A 23,505-nucleotide genomic window follows, 5' to 3' on the forward strand; every position below is an offset into this window, starting at 1 on the left:
ACCCTCCACCTTGATTGATAGAGTGCCATAGACCGCTATTATCTCTTAAAATTAGAAGAAAAAAAAAAACGCATTATTGCAGACGTATTCCTTCATCACAATAAAAATGCAGCTTGTGGCACGGTTTGTGTTATGTGAGCATACTGGCGCCCTGCGCTAACCTCTTGCCTAAAAAGCCAGCCGCTTGTTTGGTTGTTTGAGAGAAAGAAATAACTTTTTTTTTCCTCAGTACGACCCAACAGAGTTCAAGACAGACCAAAAGTATTCTGGCAACCACGGCTATCGCCATCTGGAGGCCTTCTGATAGAATGCATGTTTTTAGGCATCATGTTTTATACTATCTGTGGTACCAAATTTCACAACAATCCAGCTGTGGCACTAAAAACCAACAACTCTTCCGATGGTGCAGTGGCTCTTTCAGCATAGACGCAAGCATGCCTCGAGAATCTTTAAAATATGCACGCAGACATCATTATATACTCTCCATGATTTAGCTGTGCGGGCCCTTGATTTCACTGCATAGCGTATACTTTGAGAATCTATTCTCTGTATACGACTGTACAGAGAGCTCAGCTGTGCACCTTCCTCCTCTCTTCCATTCCTGTGCTAGGTTGACAAATTCACACAACAGTGAGGCTCTTTCACTTGACGAAGTGGAATAATGGAGCAACATCTGTGGCCTTAGGTAAACACAGGCATTGACTGCACGCGCTGCCAGCCTTTGAGAGACTTTCACTGATTAGGGAAATTGGGCAATGTTTTCTCCAACAGGACCCTGGTGGTTGACATAAGTGGGATTAGCAGAGGAATACAAAGCAAACGAGAGCTGCACCTGCCTCTGCCGTCCCTGTGCTTGGATACCGCGCGCGGCGCTGAAAGCAGACTGTGATGGCGCTGTGGGAAAAGGCCGACTGTGGGAGTGCAGGTGTTGTTGAGTCGAAGGAGGTCCAGACTCCAGAATAAAGTGCAGGGCTTGTGGCTGATGTCTAAATCAGATAAGGAGTGATTATTTCCTTAATTAAGCGCTTCCATCTTGTTTAAGTGGTAAACAAGTAAACGACGCTTAAATTCATCTCATCGTGAGGTCTTTATCTTCTTCAGCTCATCGGAGAGATTCAGCGCAGAGCTGTATTTGCTGTTTCAGTTGAATATTCATGAACAATTCAACCTGTGGCAACTTCCCTGCCTCAGCTAAGCTTGTGCAGATGCAACAATGATTAATTATGACTACTTCTGTATATTTCTTGCTTGTTTATAGAGAGTCGTATCTGCTACATGTCATAGCCAATTTAATCCCACTGAACAGAATTTGGCCTTGATAAAGCTACAAAGCACAAAATGATCAGCGCGCTATGTTCTGCGTTTTCCCCCTGCAGGGATATTTCTCTGCTGTGCCCTTTGATTCTGCATAAACAGGATATAAAAAAAAACACGACGCCCTGCCTCCCTTGCCTTTTTGGTCATTACTAATGGCAGCTTGTTTGTAGGCAGGGACGCGACGTTATGGTCGTCCAATTACTGTGATTACATCCATCCGTGTTGTTCTAACGTCAAACACAGCTGCTTTGAAAGGTTTCTTTCTTTGTCATTCATGTTTTTTAAAGCGAGCGGGAGTTGTGGGAGGTACAGTAAATTAACACAGGGCTAGCCCTGCTTCGGGACATGGAACCCCCACCCAAAAAAAAAAAAATCTCTCTCATCTCAGTAGGAGTGGGAATTTGTGAGATGCAGGGAGGATGTTGCGCTGCGACTCTAGTTAAAATGACACTGTTGTATGAAAAGATGACCGGGGCTGGTGGGGGGGTGGGGTGGATGGTGGGGGTGTCAAAATGCAGGATGACCTTAGAGCAGGCAAAACACAGGGAGGATCCTTGTTCGTGAATGTAACGAGATGATGAAATTTCCCTGGTTGTCAGTTTGTTGAAAGATGAAGATCGCTACTTCCTCATAAACTCTCCTCCTCATCTGGCCTGCAGTACTGAATAATGAGTGGTTTCTCCTCACAGTGAAGGCAATTCTGCTGATCAGTGTAGTGTAATCATTGAGAAAGTCCTGTGGTTATTTATGTGTGTGTGTGTGTGTGTGTGTGTGTTTTGGGGTGAGATCTGGGTTATCCATACACACGTGTACATAGAAAGAAATTCTGGTATTCTTTAGTAAAGCTGGTATAAATTTTAAGGCATAAAAATAAAAATGAAAAACTGAATGAAGACTGCTTAAAAATAAACTTTCTCAGTGTTAATAAAACACACTTTATATTAATACAGCGTAGCGTTCACCAGTCTAGTCTAAAATACAGTTTTCTGGATCTTGTTTTAAATTAAAGGCACAGCAACATGCGGACCATTGTGTCGTGTCTCCTATTCCGGGTTCATCCAAATGAAATAAGAAAGTTTCACTAGATCATTCAGCAGAAGGCTTTTGTGAGCAACCTGTGCAGTGCTGAATTTTTATTTTCAGTAACTAAATTGAAGAAAGTGTTATTTCAGGCGAACCACAGAGTCTAGCTCAGCCTGCAGTTCTGGTACAGCAGTTCTCTCCCTGCATTAGGCTTTCCATGTATGCACATGGGCATTAGGGCATGTTCCCAGAGCACAGCCATACCACCAAACATAAGTTACTGCAGATGGAAGACGATTGCCAAATGCAAAAATATAACATGACTTGTTGTATCTATGGTAACATCAATTTTGCATCTCTTAATATAAGTTGATTTTTAAGTAAAGGGCTGTTTTCCTCAGCTGTTGCAGTTAATAGGAGGTCAATATCTAAACAGAAGTGAGATGAAACCTAAGAGAGAAATACAAAGGTAATCCCTTAGATGCTCACCTTCACAGAAACAACCACCCGCTTACTGAAGGAGGCTGCATAAAATATTAAAGCAGAAGGTTTCAGAGATTCTCAAAGAAGAGAGGTGGTATGGCTAGCAGCTAATATAAAACAGGCAAAAATGATGCTACAGCTTCATCTGAGCCAAGAGACAGCAAATCAGATAGAAGATGACAGAGCGAACAAGGCATCCCACCTTGTTTATGTTGTTTTCCCCTACCATTTTGAGATCAGCATTCAATGTCAGTGAGAGAAAACAAGTGTGAGAGGAACCAACTGGTGAACAGGAAGGGAGAAGCGAGGAGAAATGAGGGGATGAGAGCTGAGTGCACAGGGGGAGCCAACCAGGCTAGCCAGTCAGAGAGGAAAGAGGGAGATCAGCCACAGCCAGAATCAATTTCCCAGACCTAGAGTTCATTTCATCAATCAGCGCACAGATAGAGGCACATACACCACGGGTTCGCTTGGGCTCTTGCCAAGCTCGCGCTAATGTCCACCTCTCCCTTTCTTCCTTCCTTCCGCATTGGTATAAATGGCCTCTGCACTGCAGCTTTTCATCATGCTTGTTCCAAGTGGAACATTCCAGCAGTGAGTCCAGCTAACGATTAGCATTTCCTCATGCGCTGGGAACTGAAATATAGTTTTTAACTGCTGGCTCACATACTTTCACTATAGAAAAAAATAAGCTAGCCAAAAAAAAAAAAAAAAAAGTCTTTGGGAGTTTGCAGCAGCAGAGTGAGATGTTACGTTTGACACATGGAGTGGCAGTGTGCTAATAGCAGTAAAGTAGCACCAGGCCGTCGCCACACATGCACCGTGTGACTTAACTGCACAGGGTACGGTGATGGCAGTGGTGATCCAGCTCCCACCCTCAACCCTCTGCAACCCTCCTTTCTGTAACTGCAAATGTGCTGTACTCATACTGATTGCATAGAATTGTGTAGATTGAGCCCAATGTTGTACAAAACAGCCCCCCCCCCCTTCTGTTCAGGAAACGTGTGAGACTTATCATATTATAATCATATATATGTATGGGTATATGGGGTGTATAGTCGTTATGATATTGGATAATGGACATTTTTTTGTTGTTTTGCCTCCATATAATGTCTTACAGAAAGTGGGGGGGCTTGAGCCTATCCCAGCTGCCATAGGGTACACCCTGGACAGGTCGCCAGCCGGTCACAGGGCTAACACAAAGAGACAGACAACCGTTCACACTCACACCTACAGCCAATTTAGAATCATCAATTAACCTAACCCCACTAACTGCATGTCTTTGGACTGTGGGAGGAAACTGGAGTACCCAGAGAAAACCCATGCAAATACAGGGAGAACATCCAAACTCCACACAGAAAAGCCCCGGCCAGATGGTAGATTTAAACCCAGGACATTCTTGCTGTGAAGCACCAGTGCTAACCACCACGCCACCATGCTGAAGTGCAGACTTTCAGCTTTAATTGAAAAGCTTTAACAAAACTATTGCATTGACTGTTTAGGAATTGCAGCTATTTTTATGGATATTCTCCCATTTTTCACAGGCTCAAAGCCAATCGAACCAAGTGACATAATCATAAATATAAGAAGGTTTTTTTTTTTTTAATATTTGAACAAAAATCCTTTGTAGCCAGTGAGTGCCTGAAGTCCAGATGCCCCCATGGAGACCACCAAATGCCATGTTTCCTCCACCAAGATGCTCTGCTAGGCCTTTAATGCAGGCACCTTAAATTGCTGCTTTTTTGTGGGTCTCTCTACCTTCAGTTTTGTCTTCAGTAACTGAAAAGCATCTGTCGGGTTGGCATCAGGTCGGTTGCTTTTGGTCATTATCTGTTTGCACCGTGAAGCGCTGTTGATCATTTATGCAGTATTTGGTGGCATCTGAGTAGAGAGTACAGCCCTGTACACGTCACAGTTCATCCTGCTGCTTCCATCAGCAGTCACATCATCAATAACCACAAGTGGCTCAGTTCCACTGGCAGCCCGTACCACAGCACTGTATGGATGCATGGATGGATGAATACGGATATCACCAGTTAAACGAGCAAGTGTGTCTTTGGACTTAGCAGCACCATGTTAGCTACTGAGAATGGTTGGATATTTTTACTGTCAGGTAGCCTCACAGTGTTGGCAGGGCTGGTATAGTTCAGGTTTCCTGAGGTTCACCGCTTGGATAAAAAGATTTTGATTTTTGTTTGAATTGAACTAAACACAGCCATTAACCTTTGAGTTCCACTGAAATTTGAATTGATTTTTTCTACTGTGTGTTTTTTTGTGTGTTTTCCATTCATTTTTGGGTTTAAGCATGCTTTAACACGTGGGTGGATTTCATTTAGGAGTTCAAACGTGAGCCAACATGGTAACTTTCAACATGACCCAATGGTCAGGTTCTTAACAGAAAAAGGAAAAGCTGACTTGAAGACAGGCACAAAAATACAGTTCTTAAACTGCAATTTATTATTATTTTTTTTTTGTATTGTTATTATTTACTTATTTATTTTTCAGTATACATGTCTGACACCAGCTGCCTGTTCCACTAGACATTTTCTTAATTTTTCAGTAAATCTATGTTGACATATTTTAGAATAGAGATTTGCCTGTGGGTAAAAGAGCTCAGAGGAAATTGATAGTGTGACAGCTAGATCTATTGGGAAGAGGCCGGTAGTGTTCATTTACAAAAAAGAAAAAAAACCACAATGCTACCGCTGCGTATTAAAAAATTAGAGTTTTTTAGTTATGCTCCTTCTTGTTCAGGCGAAAATTTTTGTTAATTGGGAAATTAGACATAAACAACTTGCAAAATTAAGGTATGCAGCTTGGTGGCCTTGCCTATATTGGCAATACGAAGTTAACCTAAGTAACCAGTTCCCTAAACTTGTCACAAATCTGGAAAAGGGAAATGACAGCTAGCCTGGCTTTGTCCAGAGGGTGATCAAATCTGCTGCCAGCACCTCTAAAGTCCATTATTTAACATGTAAAATATTTACTTAATGTACTGCTTGTGCTAGGGTCCTGTCTGTACTGTGCTAAGCTAGTGTCTTATTTACCATACAGACTACAGTCATGTGAAAAAAAGTTTGTCACAGGACTACATAGAGTCATTCAGTAGCTTATGGAAGCACCTTTAGCAGTAATAATGTGAAGTTTTTCAGGAATTTTGGCTCTCTCTTCTTCACAGTGTTTCAGTTCATTGAGGTTTCTGGGCATTCATTTATGCACAGCTCTCTTAAGGTCCCACCACAGCATTTCAATCAGGGTATGAGGTTTGGACTTTGGGTCATTGCAGCGCACTGATTATTTTCTTTCTCAGCCATTCTCTTGTAGATTTCCTGCTGTGCTTGGGATCATTGTCCTGTTGCATGACCCAATTTCAGTCGAGCTTTAGCTGTCAGACAGATGGCCTCACATTTGACTCTTAAATACTTTGGTATACAGAGGAGTTCATGCTTGATTCAATGACTGCAAGGTGCCCAGGTCCTGTGACTGCAAAACAAGCCCAAATCATCACTCCTCCATGACCGTGCTTGACAGTTGGTTTTCCCTAACATGGTGCTGTGCATTATGGCCAAACAACCCAACTTTGGTCTCATTTCTCCAAAGGACATTGTTCCAGAAGTCTTGTGGTTTGTTCAGATGCAACTTTGCAAACCTAAGCCGTGCTGTCATAGAGAGAAGAGGCTTTCTCCTGGCAACCCTGCCAAACAAGCCATACATGTACTTGTTTCTAATTGTACTCTCATGAACTTTAACATTTAACGTGCTGACTGAGGCCTGTAGAGTCTGAGATAGAGCTCTTGGGTTTTTTGTTTCTCTGAGTGTCGCTCGCTCTGACCTTGGGGTGAATTTGTCAAGACGTCCACTCCTGGGAAAATTGTGGCATTGTGTTAATACACACCTGAGTTCTTCCGACCTGCAAACTGCCTAAAATTCTGCTTTTATATAGGTGCTCACACTTGCTGACGATCAGTTAATCAAGTGAATTTGACTAGTATCACCTGGCTGCAAGGTTTTGCTCAGTTTTTCACAGGAGTCCACACAGTCACAGTCTGTACCTACAAGAAAGCTAATAAAAGTATTTCCAAATACAATTAGCCTGAATATTTGACATTCTGGTAACATATTCAGCTTGTAAATTGTTGATTGTATAAAGCCCTAGAAGAAAGACATGCCATCAAAGTCCTCAGTCATAGCTATAGTATGTGACTAGGTAAACAAATTACTCAGAAACACAGGGTGATACTACTCAAAGACACAGCGCATTAGCACAGAAACCCCCTATTTTGTCCCAATTACTTTTCCTTCAGTATGACCTTTATCTCAAATTATTTTACCCGTCTAAATTGTCATAAATTATTTTACAAAACACATGCCTGAAATGAGCATACATAAAAAAAAAAGTATTATGATAATGGGAATGTCAGTGCAGAAGAATAAAGTTTGCTTTGGATTTTTCTTTAACACAGTTCGCGCTGTAGTTTATTCAGGCTGCAGCAACAGAAACCAGCCTTCCTTTGGGTTATTATAAACACTAAAGAATGCATTTTTTTTGCATCACAATGTAATAACATATTGGAACTGCATGCTCAATTTCAGGTCTTATCAGGGAAAGCATACGCTGTCAATCACCTGCCTTCCAACACAGTGACAATATTCTATAGTCTTTGTGTCGTAATATCATTCTCTAGTTTAAATGAGGTAAAAATTTGCATGCTCTATACATATTAATAATGATAATGAGTAATTTGTGTCACAGTGGTTTGGTAATCTGTTGTATCCAAATGGTGGTGTGTGCATCAATGTCAGCGTTATTGCTTTTCTTTAGCTGATCTAATAAATGCCTGAAGGACCAGTATGAAAACTGATCTTTATTCCAATATTAATTTTGGATGCGCCCTCTGTGCTCTGTTATTTATTCACTGTTGTTTCCCAATTATCCATTACACCCCCCACCCCCTTCATCATGTTTCTGACCCATCCCTCCAGCCTCAGGACGGGCTGTTCTTCTTCCACCCTGTTCTCCTTTTTTGGATCTATTGTGCATGTGGAAAAAAAACAACAAAAAAAGGCAAGACGGCCTCGTCTGCAAGTCCATCAATTGTTCCCCCCGAAGAACCATTATTTCAGTGTTTTAAGAAGTGCCGAAAGAAAATCTTGCAGGAGGGAACAAAGGGGGGGGGAATGTCAGTGCCTGAAGAAAGAGAGCTCCTTAATTGAGAGTGAATCAACCTTTGCCTCTAGCTGAATGTCAGAAGGTGTGATTGGAGATTGGCTGCAGATAATGAATAATTACATCAAAGTTGGTGCAGTGCTTGTGCGTGTGTGTGTGTGCGCACGTGCGCGCGCGCGTGTGTGTGTGTGTGGCTGTTTTACTCCACACAGCTTGCAGTTGGTGCATGTGACTGACTGTGTATGTTCCTGTATACTAACAGGTGCAGAGGTGTGTGCTCTCTCTTGCGTCAGACTCTTGCAGTGTGTGTGTGTGTGTGTTTGTGACTGTGTGTGTGTGGGTGGATTAATGTGTACAGGGTATGTTTTGAATGGGGAACAGCCAGCTGGTGCTATTTGAAATTCTCAATCAGTTCTCTCCTGACTCCTCTTGCTATCACTGTGGTTTGAGACAAACATAAAGTTAAAATTATAAGAGATCCAAAGGTGCGGAGCTATTAGATTTATCCCATGTGAATGTAAACCCTTTTTTTTTTTTTTTTTATGAGGAATGCTTTTAATACACTCGAGCACATGGCTCCTCTTATCGCCTTTAGCTTTATCCTCATGCTGTTGCACAGTCATACTGAAGCTCTTATTCCCTTTCATAATCCATTGATCAAAAAGACGGTTCACAGAGGGCGTTCTGTGGTGTGGCGTTACATGGTTTCACGTAGACCTTTACTTCCATCTTCGGGATGTCACAATTGTACAAATTGTCGCAATTGCTTTTGAAGAAGTGGAAAAGAGGGTACCCAAATTTGACCTTTTTTTTTCTTAAACTAAATTAAATCCACGATTTTCCTGGCGAAGCATGGAAATGCAACTATTACTAGCATTATTAGCCACCTACTGTACTGTAATGGCCTAGAAAAAGCTTTCTTTCCAGCGGCGGTCAGGCTCTCTTTGCTCTTTCGAAGCAGTGGTACCAGGAATGAATTGCTTTGCTTGACCAATTAATATTCCATTCATAAATCTCGCCATTGGCATTTTTAAATCTTTAATGGCTCTTAATTTTTCATCTTGTCTGGAGGATGTTCTTGTTTCCTCCTTGCTTACCCGCTTCGGCATTGTTGTGGGGAGATTAAAGAAGGCATATTAGTCGTTCGATGCCATTAATATGCAGAGAAGATCTGAGCTGAATGGCTGCAGATAGTTGCTACTAGCAAAGATCTTTTGCATCCATTGAAAAGTGTTGTGTTATTTTTATTTTGTAGTGCGTTTGTGCATTGGGATTGTCTGCAGTGGAAGAACATTTATCACATCAATTAAAGACCCATTCCTCAAGTCATGTAGGAATTGGCCTCTAGACTTGTAAGCATTGACTCTGATTCATTTACATGATTACTTTGTTCTCCTGTAGATAAAAGAAAACAGCAGCAAACACAAGAGAGCAACAGCCAGTGTCATTACAGATTCAGGTGTTGCCGCTGCTAGTCCATGATCCATGTCTAAAAGCATAACTTTTAAATGAATGGGAAATATAGTCATGAAATTGCTCAATATAAAAATTATTATGAAATTTGAGCTAAAATAAAAAAGAGACGTGGAGGAAAAAAATGTCTTCATGCTTCTTCCTCGCACAGTCCCACAGGATTCTGCGATTTGTTTCTCAGCGCTCGACTCCCTTTGATCTTCCTTCACTCAAACAATTTACCACATCGCCACGTCAAACAGCTGCAGTCCCAGGCCGGCTTAGTTTCCTCTCACTAAATCAATGATTTGAACTCCCTAGGCCATGGTGGAGACGGTCAACAATTTGCTACAGCCGCAGGCCCAGGCAGCTTGGAGGGAGCTGAGCACAGGCGAGCAGCTGAGGGCGGCCACCATGCTGCTGGACACGGTCGAGCAGGGGGCCTTCGTCCTGGCTGATAACCTGCTCAAGACGGACATCGTGCAAGAAAACACCGACAATATCCGTGAGTATACGCAAACACACTTTACGTTTACATCTTTTTTTTCTTTTCTTTCTTTTTTTTTTTTTTTAGAGATGCTTGGATGGATAGAAAATTAAATGCCAGCAAGTAAATTACATTTAATTTGGCTGTCTTTGTTTGTTTGAGTAAACCAGCTTGGATAGAATTATCTTCTCAAGCTGCTTGGAAACAGATTATTAGCTCATCTGGAAGATGCTGCATTGCCAATTATAAGATTTTATTTTATTTTTTTAGTATTTTCTCTCACGTGTCTAAAGAGCCCCGGCAGTTCTTGCTTGTTGCACGGGCACATGAAGTTCACCACACAGCTATTGATCCCTCACACTGACAGCTTTTGAGCTTTTGAGGCGGCGGATCAAGTGTGAAGGTCACTGGAGTAATGCTTTCTGTCTTGCAGGAGGTGAAATCTGGCAGGGCTGCTTATAGCTGATGGCAGCCAGCTGTAAACTGACAATTATCTCTAATGATTGTGTTTATATTCGTGTCAGTTATTAGCAAGAATTAACCACTAGTGCTGCAGATCAGGGATCAGCGCTCATTATTCAGTGTATAAATACCAAGCGAGCAGCAGATAATAGAAGTTCTGTCATTACAGTCGTCCCTGGTGGGGTAATTCCAAACCGGATGCATCCGTTGTTGAAATGTTCGCAGCTTACGTTGAGAGCCGTGTAAAAATTAAATAATTGGAGCTAGCGGGGCAAAAATAATGCCATGATGTATCGCTCTCGTCTCTGAACACATTGGACCCCCCCCCCCCAAGTTCCTGCTGCCATGGCAACCTAAAAATATAGGTCTACTGGCTTAAAAGGAAGCGAGCGTAAGGAGAATTAATAAAATGGGTTTTATTGTATCTGGCACACAATTCATCTGGGTATTAAGGAGATTCTGGGCTCGTTTGGAGAGGGGGGGGGGGGGTGAAACGATGCCTGCAAAACTCGAGTGAGATTTTATAGCACACTGTGGTAGTCTGGTTAATTATGTGCTGGTGACATGTTTACTGGGCCTTATCTCTCTGTTTGCTGGGCTTTTTTTTTTTTTTTCTAGCCAGTCGGCTCCTGCAATCCCTCATGCCATGCAGGGTAGTTAAATGAGGACAGGGGGGCCCTTCTAAACATTTGTAATCACTACAGCAGCTAATTACTTAGCCCTCACTTTGCATTACATGTGACATAACAGTTGTGTGTGTGTGTGCAGGTGTACTGTAATTCAGACACCTGGTGATGTGTTTTCAGTGTCAGGGTGAGCTGGTTTTCTTGCTTTTAAAGCAAATCTCGAACCTTTCAAGGCGCCTTGTTCCAATTTTAGGCTCAAGCTGATAATGAGATCTGTTCTATTCGCTTTCAAAGAAGGATATTTCCACAGCCATTGTGTCTCTGTTTGTGTTTACACGTCACACCGCGTGTGCTCGTCTCGGGCTTTGTCTGCGAGAGAGCACGCTTCACTCTCTGCATAATAATCTTGTGAACAGATTTCTGCCGATTAGCGTGTTATTTAAACCAGCTTTGAAGGTATAGCCTTTGGGTCCAACAACTCCTATGGCATCAAAGAAATTCCCTAAAGCCCATCGTAAGCTGTTTTACACAACCGCATGGGGGAAAAAAGAGAGCAAGAGAGGGAGACGGAAAAATGCTTCCTTTATTCAGAAAGCAGCCTTGGAATCCAGGGAACGGTAAGCTATCTGGGGTATTGTCTTAGTTAAGTTGAATAGGAATGTATCAAAACCCCCTGGCCTTTATAAAAGCACAGGAGAATGATAATACAAAAGATTTTCTTTTTTTTTTTTTTAAAGAGAAACGATGGGAAACCCTGGTATGAGAACAGATACAAAGGCAGGATTAACCGTGGCCTCTTTGTAGCTTTCTGTTGGCAGTAACCTTTATCAAAGTCAGAAGTGTCACAGTCCACTGACGTGAGCTCGTCAGCTGAATGTGTTATCAGGCTTAATTAAGTTTCTTTTTCTTACACTGGATCAATTTGTGTTTCAAGTTGAGATTCTCCACTACAGACTAATCTGCCAGCCAGTTTAAGTAGTGCTCTGGCAATGGCTGCCACTCCAGGGGAGTCACATTATAACTGAATGGCATTTAGCTGGCAGCATGAAGGTAGATGTCTGGATTGATCATAGCCAGCAATCACCTCCTAAAAAAGGTATTTCTGGCACTCTGACATAGTTTACTTGGTGGAGCAGGCAACCCAATATGTGGAAAGGCTTTTGTAGAGGCCTGAGTTCGAACCCGCCTCAGGTCATTTCCTGCATGTCGTTCTCCCACTCACTCCCCACCCCTGTGAGTTAAGGCTAAAAACCAAAAAAAGGAAGCGATTGTTGTTCTGTTTCAGAACACTTTTCACAAACTGATTACGATGTCTGAAAAAAGCTACAAGGGTGCAAAGTGCTGATATCAGCATTGAAAGAGCAGGATGGAGCCATCACAACCAACAGAGAAAGAATCCTTGAAAGATGCGTAGAGTTCTATTAACATCTATACAAAGATGCAGCACAAGACATGGTGAAAGTTCAGGCCGAGGTAGTGCCACCAAATTTAATCTGTGAAGTAGAAAGAGCACTAGACCAGATAAAGAACAACAAGGCCCCAGGAGAAGATCAGATTGTGATTGAAATGATCAGAGCAGGAGGAGTCGTTGCTCAAAAGAAGATCAAGGAGCTCTTCAACAAAGTGATCCAGACAGAGACAATGCCCAAACAGTGGAAACATGCCATCACACTGATTTTTAAGAAGGGAGACAAGAAAGCTAACTATAGACCAATTAGCCTACTCTCACATGTCTACAAGATGTTCATGAAGATCTTGAAGAACAGATTAGGCTGTATGCTGGAAGAACATCAACCACCAGAGCAGGCAGCTTGCAGGAAAGAATTTTCCACCATTGAACATCTGCATGCTGTAACACAAGTGCTTGAAAAGACCAACGAATATCAAATCCCTCTCCTCATGGCATTCATAGATTATGAAAAAACATTTGACCCAATCAAACACAAAGCAGTATTTGAAGCCTTGAAGAAGCTTGGTGTGCAAGACAAGTACATCAATGCCATCAAAGAAATGTACAGAGAAGGCACTGCACAAATAAAAACAGAGAGGCTGAGCAAAAAGATCAAGATCAGGAAAGGAGTTCACCAAGGAGACACACTATCCCCAGTCATGTTTACAGCAGCAGTAGAAGAAATATTCAAAAGACTGAGCATTGAGGCTGGTGTTAACATCAACAGAGAGAAGCTCAATGACCTTAGATTTGCTGATGACATCCTACTGTTTGCTGAGGGTGAATAAAAGTTGAAAGACCTGCTTGAAGATGTAAATGAGGAGGGAAAGAAAGATGGCATGAAAATGAACAAGAAGAAAACTAAGATAATGTGCAATGAGACAGCAAGATGTCAAAGAAAAGGAGTTGTGATAGATGGAGAAGAACTCAAGTGACACAATACAAATACTTGGGAAGAATGCTAACACCAGGAAATGAAGCAAATAAAGAGATAAGAGGCCAAAGACTTACATCAGGGTGGAGATGGTCTGGAGAGTATAGCAACATTTTGAAAGAGAAGAAAATACCAATGTGCCTGAAGAGGAAGATCATGGACAGTCATTTTACCAGCAATGACATATGGACCAGACACATGGACCCTCACGAAACAACAGGAGGGAAAGCTGGCAGTGGCCCAGAAGGGCATGGAAAGAGCCATGCTAAACATCACCAGAAGAGATTAGATTAGAACTGATGTCATAAGATCCGAGACTGAAGTGAAGGGCATCATAGAAAGAGTAAGGAAAATGAGAGGACAGTGGGCAGGACATCTTGCCAGAATGAACAACCAAGTGGACACCAAGAGAAGGGAAGAGAGTGAGAGGGAGACCAGAGAGAAGATGGTGAGACGATATCGAAGAGGTGGGAGGCAGCACGTGGATTCAATTGGCACTGAATCGGAGTGTGTGGTGAGAGTGGTGGAGGCCATCTGCCAGCAGCGGCATGACATGCTAAGATGATGATGATGATGATGATGAATTTACAAAATAAACATTACACTTTATTAAAGAAGACTTAGACCATAAACTGAGGAGACAAAAAGTTTACTAAGGTTATAAACCAAGTAAGAAGTAGGCTCATTTTGTGCACAGACATCTACAATTGGGCCCCCTGCTGGCCATTAGAAAGAATTCTCCTAATGATGTATCGGAAGAATACAAGGTGACAGATGTCACAACCTGGAGCTGGCTACCTGGTTCACAGGATTGGGACACCTGTCAGTACTTACCTGAATATATATGAAACCCCATTGGTTTCACGTTTCAGGTTGAGAGGTCACAGCCATCTTTTATCTACAGTCTGTGCTTATAATGGCAGTGAAACATAGACTTGGTGAGTCTGCTGACAGTGAATATGATAGAAGTCAGTTTTTATAAGGATTGAGAAGAAAATATAGATGGTTAAAGCTTTTGACTGGCTGTTTTCTGTGGTTTCAGTTTTTACTGTAAACCAGTCACTGCTTGTTTGACTCCCTTATTCTTTTTCCATCTTATGAAAGTCTGTAGGTGTCGAGATTACATTACACGTAACCTACAAATGGCATTTCTGTGACAGTTTTTTCAGCTGATGCCAGATTTTAAGGAATTTGCAGTGACATTTCTTTACAAAAGCTACACAATCGTGGCTAAAACGCTAATCTCTTATATAAATATCAGCATTATATGTGAATTTACAGGTCTGTTTACTTACACCTACAGCCTCCATTAATCCACACTGCGCATTTAGAAATTTGGCATTTGTGTAACTTCTCTTTCTGTATTTTTACCTAGCTGCGAATCAGCAGACTCGTCTCAGTGCTTTGGGAGTTAATTTGACATTTAGGAATTCCTAGATTTCACACAGGTCACCCGTACTTAAGAGAGGAGCACACTAGACTGCTTTATTAAATTGAATTGTATCGTGCCATAATAACTTTGAGGAAATGAGATTTTTATTTCAGCCAGGCTCCCATCAGCAGCTCATTTTCCTTTACTGTATGACACCAGACTCTTTGAACCATAAATTAGGAGCTCGCTTCAGACACAACAGCTGTTGAACTGCTGCAGACGCGGGCTCCTCGTCTTCTCCCGCCGGTCTTTATCTTCTCCTTGTATCCTTCACTCTCTCTGCTCTTCAAGAGAAAAAGATTCCTCAGAATGAAGGTCTCTCTTTTTTTAATAAAACAATGACAACCTTTGTTTTCACAGTTTAGAAAAAAGAAACTGTGTCATGTGTAAACAGTCACATGAGACAACCTCCCTTGCAGAGAGTTCTTTCTTCAAAGTTGAGTGAATCGAGAAAGGATGTGTTGCATTTAGTGCTCTTTGGAGATGCAGTGATTAATAAAACCAACTGCTACATGATAATGACTTTTTGGAATCAATAAAGCAATTGGAGATGTCTTTGAAGTTTGCTACTGTCTGCTGCAGCTGTTAGTCAATCAGTAATAATCAATAACAAATTTATTCAGATAGATTTTGCCCTCAAAGTTGATGTGTTACAAGCAGGAAAAAGGGGAGAGCGTAAGGATTTGAGTGAGTTTGATGAGGACCAAAAGTGGTCAGTATCTATCAAAAGTGGTCCAAGAAAAGAACCGTGTCAGAATACACAGTGCACCACAGTTTGTTGCATATGGGGCTGCTGACCCCGAAAGCACTGAAAGCACCAACAATGGGCATGTGAACATTAGAACTGGACCACGGAGCAATGGAAGAAGGTGGCTTGGTCTGATGAATCATGGTTTCTTTAAATCACGTGGATGGCTGGGTGCATGTGTATCACTTACCTAGGTAACACCTGGCACCAGGATGCACTATGAGAGGAAGGCAAGCTGGCGGAGGCGGTGTGATGCTTTAGGCAATTGGGACCCAAGGATCTCCTGGGGATCCTTGGGTCCTGCCACCATGTAGATGCTAATTTCACACATACCACCTACCTAAGCATGGTTGCAGACCATGTATACCCTTTCACGGAAACGGGATTCCCTGATGGCTTGTGGCCTCTTTCCATGGGATAGCACACCCTGCCACAAAGCAAAAATGGTTCAGGAATGGTTTGAGAAGCACAACAACAAGTTTGAGGTGTTGACTTGGCCTCCAAATTCCCCAGTTCTCAATGCAGTCTAGCATCTGTGGGATGTGCTGGACAAACGAGTCCAATCCATGGAGGCCTCACCTCACAACTCAAAGGATCTGTTGCTAACATTTTGGTTCAGGTATCACAGCAGACCTTCAGGGCTCTAGTAGAGTCCATACCTAACCATATGTCAGGGCTGCTTTGCAACACAGTATCTGGCAGGTGGTCATAATGTTGTGCTTGATCGGTGTAAAAACTGATGAGAAAAGTTGTAAATGGCTTGTAATGAATGGCATCTTTTATGATATTTATTGGAATATCTCTGTACAAAGGCCCACCATCAGCATATGAGATATAGTATTACCTAATGCAAGCTTATCATGTTAAAAGGTTGATTGATCACTAGAGGAAACCTTTTTCCAATCATGTTAGCATAGCTTGAAACTGTGGTGCTGATTAAAGAAGATTTTTCGAGTGTCTGGAGCATCAGCCTCTCGGTTCAATAACAGTGTCAAAATGCACCTCTAAAAAAAATAACTTTTGGGAAATTGCCAACCAAAAAAAGTGATGATGTCCTGCAGCACTATGTACTACTCCCTCAACTATCCAGCACAATCTGGCTTTTGCAAGTAGCAAATGAAGCAGCTTGTTGAAGCTCTGAGACCTCTGTTTCACCAACTAAACGAGAGACTGATCAGTTTGCCCTCTTGCTCAGTTCACTCGTATTTCTCATTCTATTCTGGTTGGATCTGGTTTGCAGCTGTCTGTGAAGGGAATCACACATACACACACTGGTGTTTGCCTTTTTTGGGGCAATTTGGCAATGTTCTTAATGGGGATTTTGAAAGTATAATCAAACCAACAGAGGCCGATGCTCCAGACACTGAACTAGCCATGTTTATTGCTTCTTTAATCATCTCTGCTCATGTGATCAATTAAAATGATAATCTTGCATTAGGTAGCACAGTGTGCCATTGAAATAAGGGAGGGATGGTTGCTGAAAGTTCACCTCTGTATGCCTGTGTGCATATGGTTTTAAAAAGTCATCACCTTATGGTCAATGAGCATTAATTGTACTTTGCAAAATTCCCGATCATTTTCAAGTTATTACTTTTGTTTTGAAAACTCAGATTTTTCAAAGTGGCCCCAGACTTTTGGGTGCTTACTCTACATGCTTATTTATGTACATGGAAAAAACAAAATTTGATACAATGATTCAGTCAGTTGCTTATTTGTTATTCTTCCCAGGAGCCATTTTTTCAAACTAGCAGTAGAAGTCATAGAAAAGTAAAAAAAAAAAAAAAAAAAGTAAAATCAACTTGGTTTCAATTGGAGAAAAGAACATCCAGTTTTCTGTCAAGGGTGTAATTCTATGAGATTTTTTTTTATTAATGTTCCAAAATAACTGAGTCAGAATCAGTCAGTCTACAAAATGCTTTTTATGTACTTTAGCTATACTCACAGTTAAAAGACCTCAGTGTCCAAAGTGACTGCTATACCCCTCTACTGATTGCTTAATGTTGTTTGGTCGCTCGGGTTTGTCGTGTTTTGTGCAGAGCTGGAGGTAGCGAGAATGAGCACAGATGGGAATTTGCCTGATTTGAAGTTCCCACAAACTGGAGGACAAGGCAACTCTATCCACCTCTCAGCGAACACGCTAAAGCAGCACGGAAGAAACGGTAAGAAGCCGAACCTTTTGAATGTGCTTTTAGTGCTTCCCTATTGTCGCTGTGAAGTGCAATCACAACCTTGTGTGCAGCTTCACTTGGTGTGTTATTATTCAAGGTTATGATAAATTTAAGAGACACGTTCTGACTTTGTTATAATAGAAATATTGTTATACTACTTGGGTTATGAGAGCTGCTGTAATTAATCAAAAATTCTTTTGTTGGTGTTTCTTTCTTCTTCTTCTTCTTCTTTTTCCATTTGTGTTGTTGCATGGGGCTCCGTTGGATTTGGAGGAATTTCATTACAGATGCTTGTGAATAACTTTCAATTTGCTACCCAAATCCTTTGTTGGTCTGCATATAAAGCGCTTAGATCTTTCTGCAGCCTCCGAATAAGACCCTGGCTGTTGAATTAGTTACATTCAAGCGCTGCCACTAAACTGTAAATGAGGCAGTTAGACTCTATACATAGCTATCTTCGGGAGCTGTGTCGTCCCATTTTTAGACTTTTATTATCAGCCCATGCAAATCAGAATCGACTCAAGCTGGATGACTAAGTCCACGTCCAGCCGTGCCCAGCCGGATCATTATAGCAGGGTGGCGAATATTTCCCCGATATACAGTTCCATAGCACCCAAATTGTTTTCTTTTCATCAGAGTGAGTGATCTCAGGCACGGCGGGAGGGAACTTTGAATGCACAAAAGGGAGACAGCGGGAGGGAAAAGGGATAGAAAAAGGAGGAAATGATTAACAAGCAAAATGGTTGCCTTTGTCAATGCCAATAGAAGAGTTTGGGTTTTTTTTTTTTTTTGGATGCTGAATTTAACAGTAACAGTCTGATGATGCAGGAACAATTTCTCCTTTTTTCCTCGTGTGCAACTGTAACTCTTTGTCTCTTTTCTGCACTATGTGCTGCTCTGACTTTAGAATTAACAAGCTTTCCATTTAGTGTTTGGTTCTTTTTGTTATCATTTTCAGTATTTTTCTCATTTTAGTTCAGTGTGTAACCCATATAAAGACATATAAATGTATGACAGATGACTGTGTACATTAGTTTCACTGTGCTTAAGTGCTGCGCTGTATGTTTGTGGATGTGATGCATAAAACATTGTGTATAAACCCTTTTAAACTATAGTTTAACGAAGACCCTGTGTAAACGTGAAGGTTAATCAAGATGGGATAATCAAGCCTTAGGAGCTGCCAAGCAGGAGGAATTAAGGAAGACCACAGAGAAGGTTCATGGATGTAGTCAAGGAGGACATTCAAAGAGTTGGTGTGACACAAGAGAATGCTTGGGATAGGGGGCAATGGAGGAAGATGATCTGCTTTAACGATCCCTAAAGGGAGCAGCTGGAAGAAGAAGAAGAAGAGCCTTGAAGCTGGTGTTTCTGCAGAACATTTCTCTTCAGAGATTTGTTTCATTACCACTCGTTAAGGAAGTAGTTAAAGACTCAAACATCACTAAAATTGAGCAGGAAACCAGTTTCTGTCTGAAAATAAGTTTAGCTTGGAAGGCTGGCCAATGGCTCTCCCATCAGTGCCCAACCTCAATAACAGTGGTTTGTTTTTTGGCACAATGGAAGCCAGACTACAAAATCTTGCGGAAAAGCCTTTCCAGAGATTGGACACTGGACAAAAGGGCCTGTATCCGGAATGCTCTGGAATGATACGTATCCATAATGTTTCTGGAGAGAAGATCTGATCTGTCACAGATGTTTAAATGGATATTATCTGGATATTATATGGATATGTAACAGATGTTGATTCAGAGTTTGGAATTTTCAGGGTCCAATCTTGTCCGTTTACGGAGAAATCTCAAAAACGTATCCGTCAAAGATCCGGTGCGCATTCGTCGGGGTATTGTCCGTATCTGTGACGGATACAGAGGTACCATACCTCAGATAGTACCGTATTTTAGGGCTTGTATTCCAGTGGGAGGCTACTGAAGCAGCCCGTGGTTTTCAAATGAAGTGTTTGGATGTCTGCATACTTTACCCCATTCAGTTCATTTTCATTAAGTTGTCATCTGTGAAAGGCTTTTCATAACTGTCCTGTTGCAGGTGAAATACGAATAGCGTTCGTCCTGTACAAGCACATTGGGGTCTATCTTTCAACTGAGAATGCCAGCATGAAGCTGGGCAGCGAAGCCATGGCGACCAACTACTCTGTGATTGTCAACTCACCGGTCATCACGGCTGCCATCAACAAGGACTCTAACAAAGTCTATCTCTCTGACCCGGTCATTTTTACCATCAGACATCTACAGGTAATTCTCTGCGTCTGTATTTTTTTGTGTATCTGAGTGATGTTTTTACTTTGATGTTAGTGCCTCCTAACATAATGCACCCCCCCCCCTCTCTCTCCATTTGTTTACATGCAAAAAAAAAAAAACGCTTGCACATTCGCTTTCTTGATAGAACCTTTCATCATAATTTTCTCTCTCTCCTCGAAGCGCAACAAAACATACAAATCCCATCTCGAACCAAGAAAATTGAGAGAATATGAAGAAATTTTGATTCAAGGAAAGGTGTGGAAAATTAAATCGTGGAAAACAACATTGCTCACGAGGTGATGGCAGCGATGCACACTGTTGTTTATTAGTTTGAACAGCAACCCGATCTCCTGAACAAATATCAGTCATATTCGGCCTCACTGGAGGATGCTTAGTCATCGCGGGGAGTCGTGACTTTTCCCTCTTGACTCCATTATCTTCTCCACACTCTGCTACCCTCAAAATATCCCTGTTTTGTCTGCAAACAGCGCCTTCAGCGATTATCAGAGCTGTCGAACAACCATGGGAGAATTGCGGCAGGTCTTGTGTGTGGGAGGGACCTGGAAGAAAGCAACAACAGCAGAAAAAAATAATAAAATAATAAAGACCCAGAGCGCAGAGGGATGGAGAGAGTAAAAAGGACGATAGCTTATGGATGTCAAAATTAAATGGTGGGGAAATGTCAGGGGGGCAATGTCAGCGCAGTTATTGCTCTGACTCACCTGCCTTAAGTGTAATTTGCAATTTGGACTGCAGATTCACTAATTTTACTGTTGCTCTAATGTTAGGGTACTGGCCGCTTTTATACCCTTTTCTTGCTCAGATCAAGTCATTTCAATAAAAAAGTGCCCTTTTGGAAAAGCTTCTTCTGCTCGTAGTGTGCCAAAAGGAGCTGCCTTTTCTTTTCATCGTGTAAATGTGCCAAAAAAAAAATATACAAGATTTACTTTTAACGTATATCTTACATATCTTAGCACATAAGGGGCTGCACAATTAATCACACGATAATCGTGGTTATGATTTTGGCTTCCTCGATTAATCAGATTTGATTGGTTGCATTATTTATGCAGGATATTTGCTGGTGCATCAAATCAAGAGCTCCCCGTTCTTGTAAACCTAACAGAGGTGCTGCTGAATGAGCTCTTTATTTAACTGGTGTCTATTTTCTTATTATTTTCTGCTGTGATAAAGCTGCAGAGACAGTGTTGTCATCATTGTTACCAGCCCAGTTTCAAAGGGTTATTACTCTATTCATTTACAACTCCCATGTTTTTATCCAGTGTTCATCCAGTGCCTGAAACAGATCACTTCAGCTATGTAGCAGCCTTGTGTAAACTGAATCCAGCCACTACGTAGGGCAGATTTTTCCTGCTTAAATTACTGGTGTATTAGGTTTCCACGCTAAATCAAAGCTACTCATCATATATCTCCACTAAGTTGAATCGAGCTCAACTGTGCCCTTGAAAATTAACATCTAAACCGTGCAGTTTTGGATCAGTGGTCTTCCGAGATGATGATGTGTCCTCTAGTTATGGTTTCGCTTCCTTGCCTCGCCACTTAATGGGACCAATTAAAGCCATTAATGGGAGAGAGGGTCATCCTACCTCCTCTCCGTGTAATATTTTACGCAGGGTTTGGGTGTGTGAAGGGTAAACTCAATCAGCGGCAAATTTACATTCACAGAGGATAAACCTTATTAGACTAATCACCCCACAGCATGTGAAACTATGGAAAGCTGCAGCACCGCATAGTGTTTATGGTGAGGAAGCAGACGCGTTTAACCTTGGAAGCTGAGGAAATGTGCTCTCTCTTTGTTTTCGTAGCTAGAAAAGAATTGGGCTCAAGAGGAAGAGGCTGTTGATGTATCTATTTATCAGCAGTTGCGTTTTGTTGCGCTTGTGTGTTACTCAACCCCAGTGTTGTGGGTGACTTTTATGAAATGGCGAGCAAGATATCAGGGAGGCGTGCCCGCCATTAGGACTGGAGCCCGGCACAGACAGCAGTGGTGCACATTAAGCAGTGGGGCAGTTCACTGTCACGCAGTGAAAGTTAAAGAGAAAGGTCAAAAAAACACAATGGATGACAGGCAAGGGGCTGCTTGATGCTTTATGACAGCAGAAGCACCTGCTGTTCATTTTACAATGGATGTGGATTGCAGTGGGGAGAAATTAGCCTTTTTTTTTTTTTTTGAATGTTTGCTCTGAAAACAAAAGCTAATGTGTGACTAACTTCAAATCCCTTTGCTCCTCACAGTTAGGGGAACATTTTGATTCTGCTCGTTTATTTATGCCTGTCTTTGCCCCCTGACAGCAATCCGAGGAGAACTTCAACCCCAACTGTTCATTCTGGAGTTACAACAAGCGAACCATGACTGGTTACTGGTCCACACAGGACTGCCGCTTGCTAGGCACCAACAGGACACACACCACATGCTCCTGTACACATCTGACCAACTTCGCTGTCCTCATGGCTCATGTGGATGTAAAGGTGAGGCAGCCTTTTTTTCCTCTTCCTGGTGTTTTTTTCAGTGGCCATGTTTATCCTGAGAAATGTGCAGTTTAGCACACTGTATTGATCCGTCATGGTTTACACAGCCAGTTCATTTCAGGGTGGTTTGCCAGGGACACAGTATCAAGTTGATATCTGCGCTCGGGTTTGTTAATATAAGTTTTTATATTTGCTTTGCTTTTCAGTTTAGCAGGTAATCAACTGCTAGCTGTTTTCTGACCTTCACGGGACTTTGCCGACTAACATTTAAAGCACAAGCATTCATACAGTTTTAAACAATGACCCTGTGTCACTGCGTATTGATCGCAGCCATCTTTAAATCTCCATTTGTGTAAAGTAACCCGGTGTGCGATGGCTCCGCTGCGCTGTTGTGTTTTGTGTTTCAGAGCAGCTGCATAGAAGGAGCGGCTTTCAGAACTGCGTTTTATACTTTGCTTTTATAAATAATGATTTGCTTTTGGCCTTCGAAGCTTTTTGAAGCTCTGTGATTGGGCATCGGTCGATCAGTGCTAAAGTTTTTTTACCTGTCCTGTGAAAAAAAAAATCACATGGGAGCTACTCTCCTCTTCAGAATTACATTTTGGATCTCATTCCAGGAGGCAGTTAGCTTAGCATGAAGGCTGGAGGCTGTTGTCGTGGCACTGACCCTTCATATGGAGAGGTGCTAATGGAAGTTGTACCAAAAATGTTCAAGTAAATAAAAAAAAAAAAAGAAATGTGGATTTTAGACTTGTGCATGTTGGAGTCAGTGAATAAAAAAAGCTAGGAGGGTATCGAGCCACGGAAGAAGCCATGTTTTAGCTCTGATGTTGACAGACAGCTTAATTATTTCTGTCACAGGAAGTTCAGGAGCTGACTGCTGACAGAGCAGAGCAGTTTTTTTTTTTTGGTATCTGTTATGGCATCTGTCTCTCCAGAGGGTCTCTTATAATTCAGGGGGAGAAAAGAAATACGCTCAGTGTGCACCATTCCAGCTGGCCCCTGTCCATATAATCA

At 41.8% G+C, this 23,505-nt stretch overlaps 1 protein-coding gene across 1 annotated transcript in view; it reads left to right on the top strand.

Annotated features, from left to right (window-relative positions):
* Positions 1-23,505, top strand: part of LOC115775111 (adhesion G protein-coupled receptor L3) — a 194,806-nt gene that overhangs the window by 123,972 nt on the left and 47,329 nt on the right. Inside the window, exons 10-13 of the mRNA XM_030722616.1 lie at positions 9,764-9,947; positions 17,618-17,740; positions 19,790-19,995; positions 22,312-22,488. Coding sequence (XP_030578476.1) covers positions 9,764-9,947; positions 17,618-17,740; positions 19,790-19,995; positions 22,312-22,488 — 690 coding nt within the window. The remainder of the gene's footprint in view (positions 1-9,763; positions 9,948-17,617; positions 17,741-19,789; positions 19,996-22,311; positions 22,489-23,505) is intronic.

The sequence above is a fragment of the Archocentrus centrarchus genome, assembly GCF_007364275.1.
Source record: "Archocentrus centrarchus isolate MPI-CPG fArcCen1 chromosome 18 unlocalized genomic scaffold, fArcCen1 scaffold_23_ctg1, whole genome shotgun sequence".
Taxonomy (NCBI): Eukaryota; Metazoa; Chordata; class Actinopteri; order Cichliformes; family Cichlidae; genus Archocentrus; species Archocentrus centrarchus.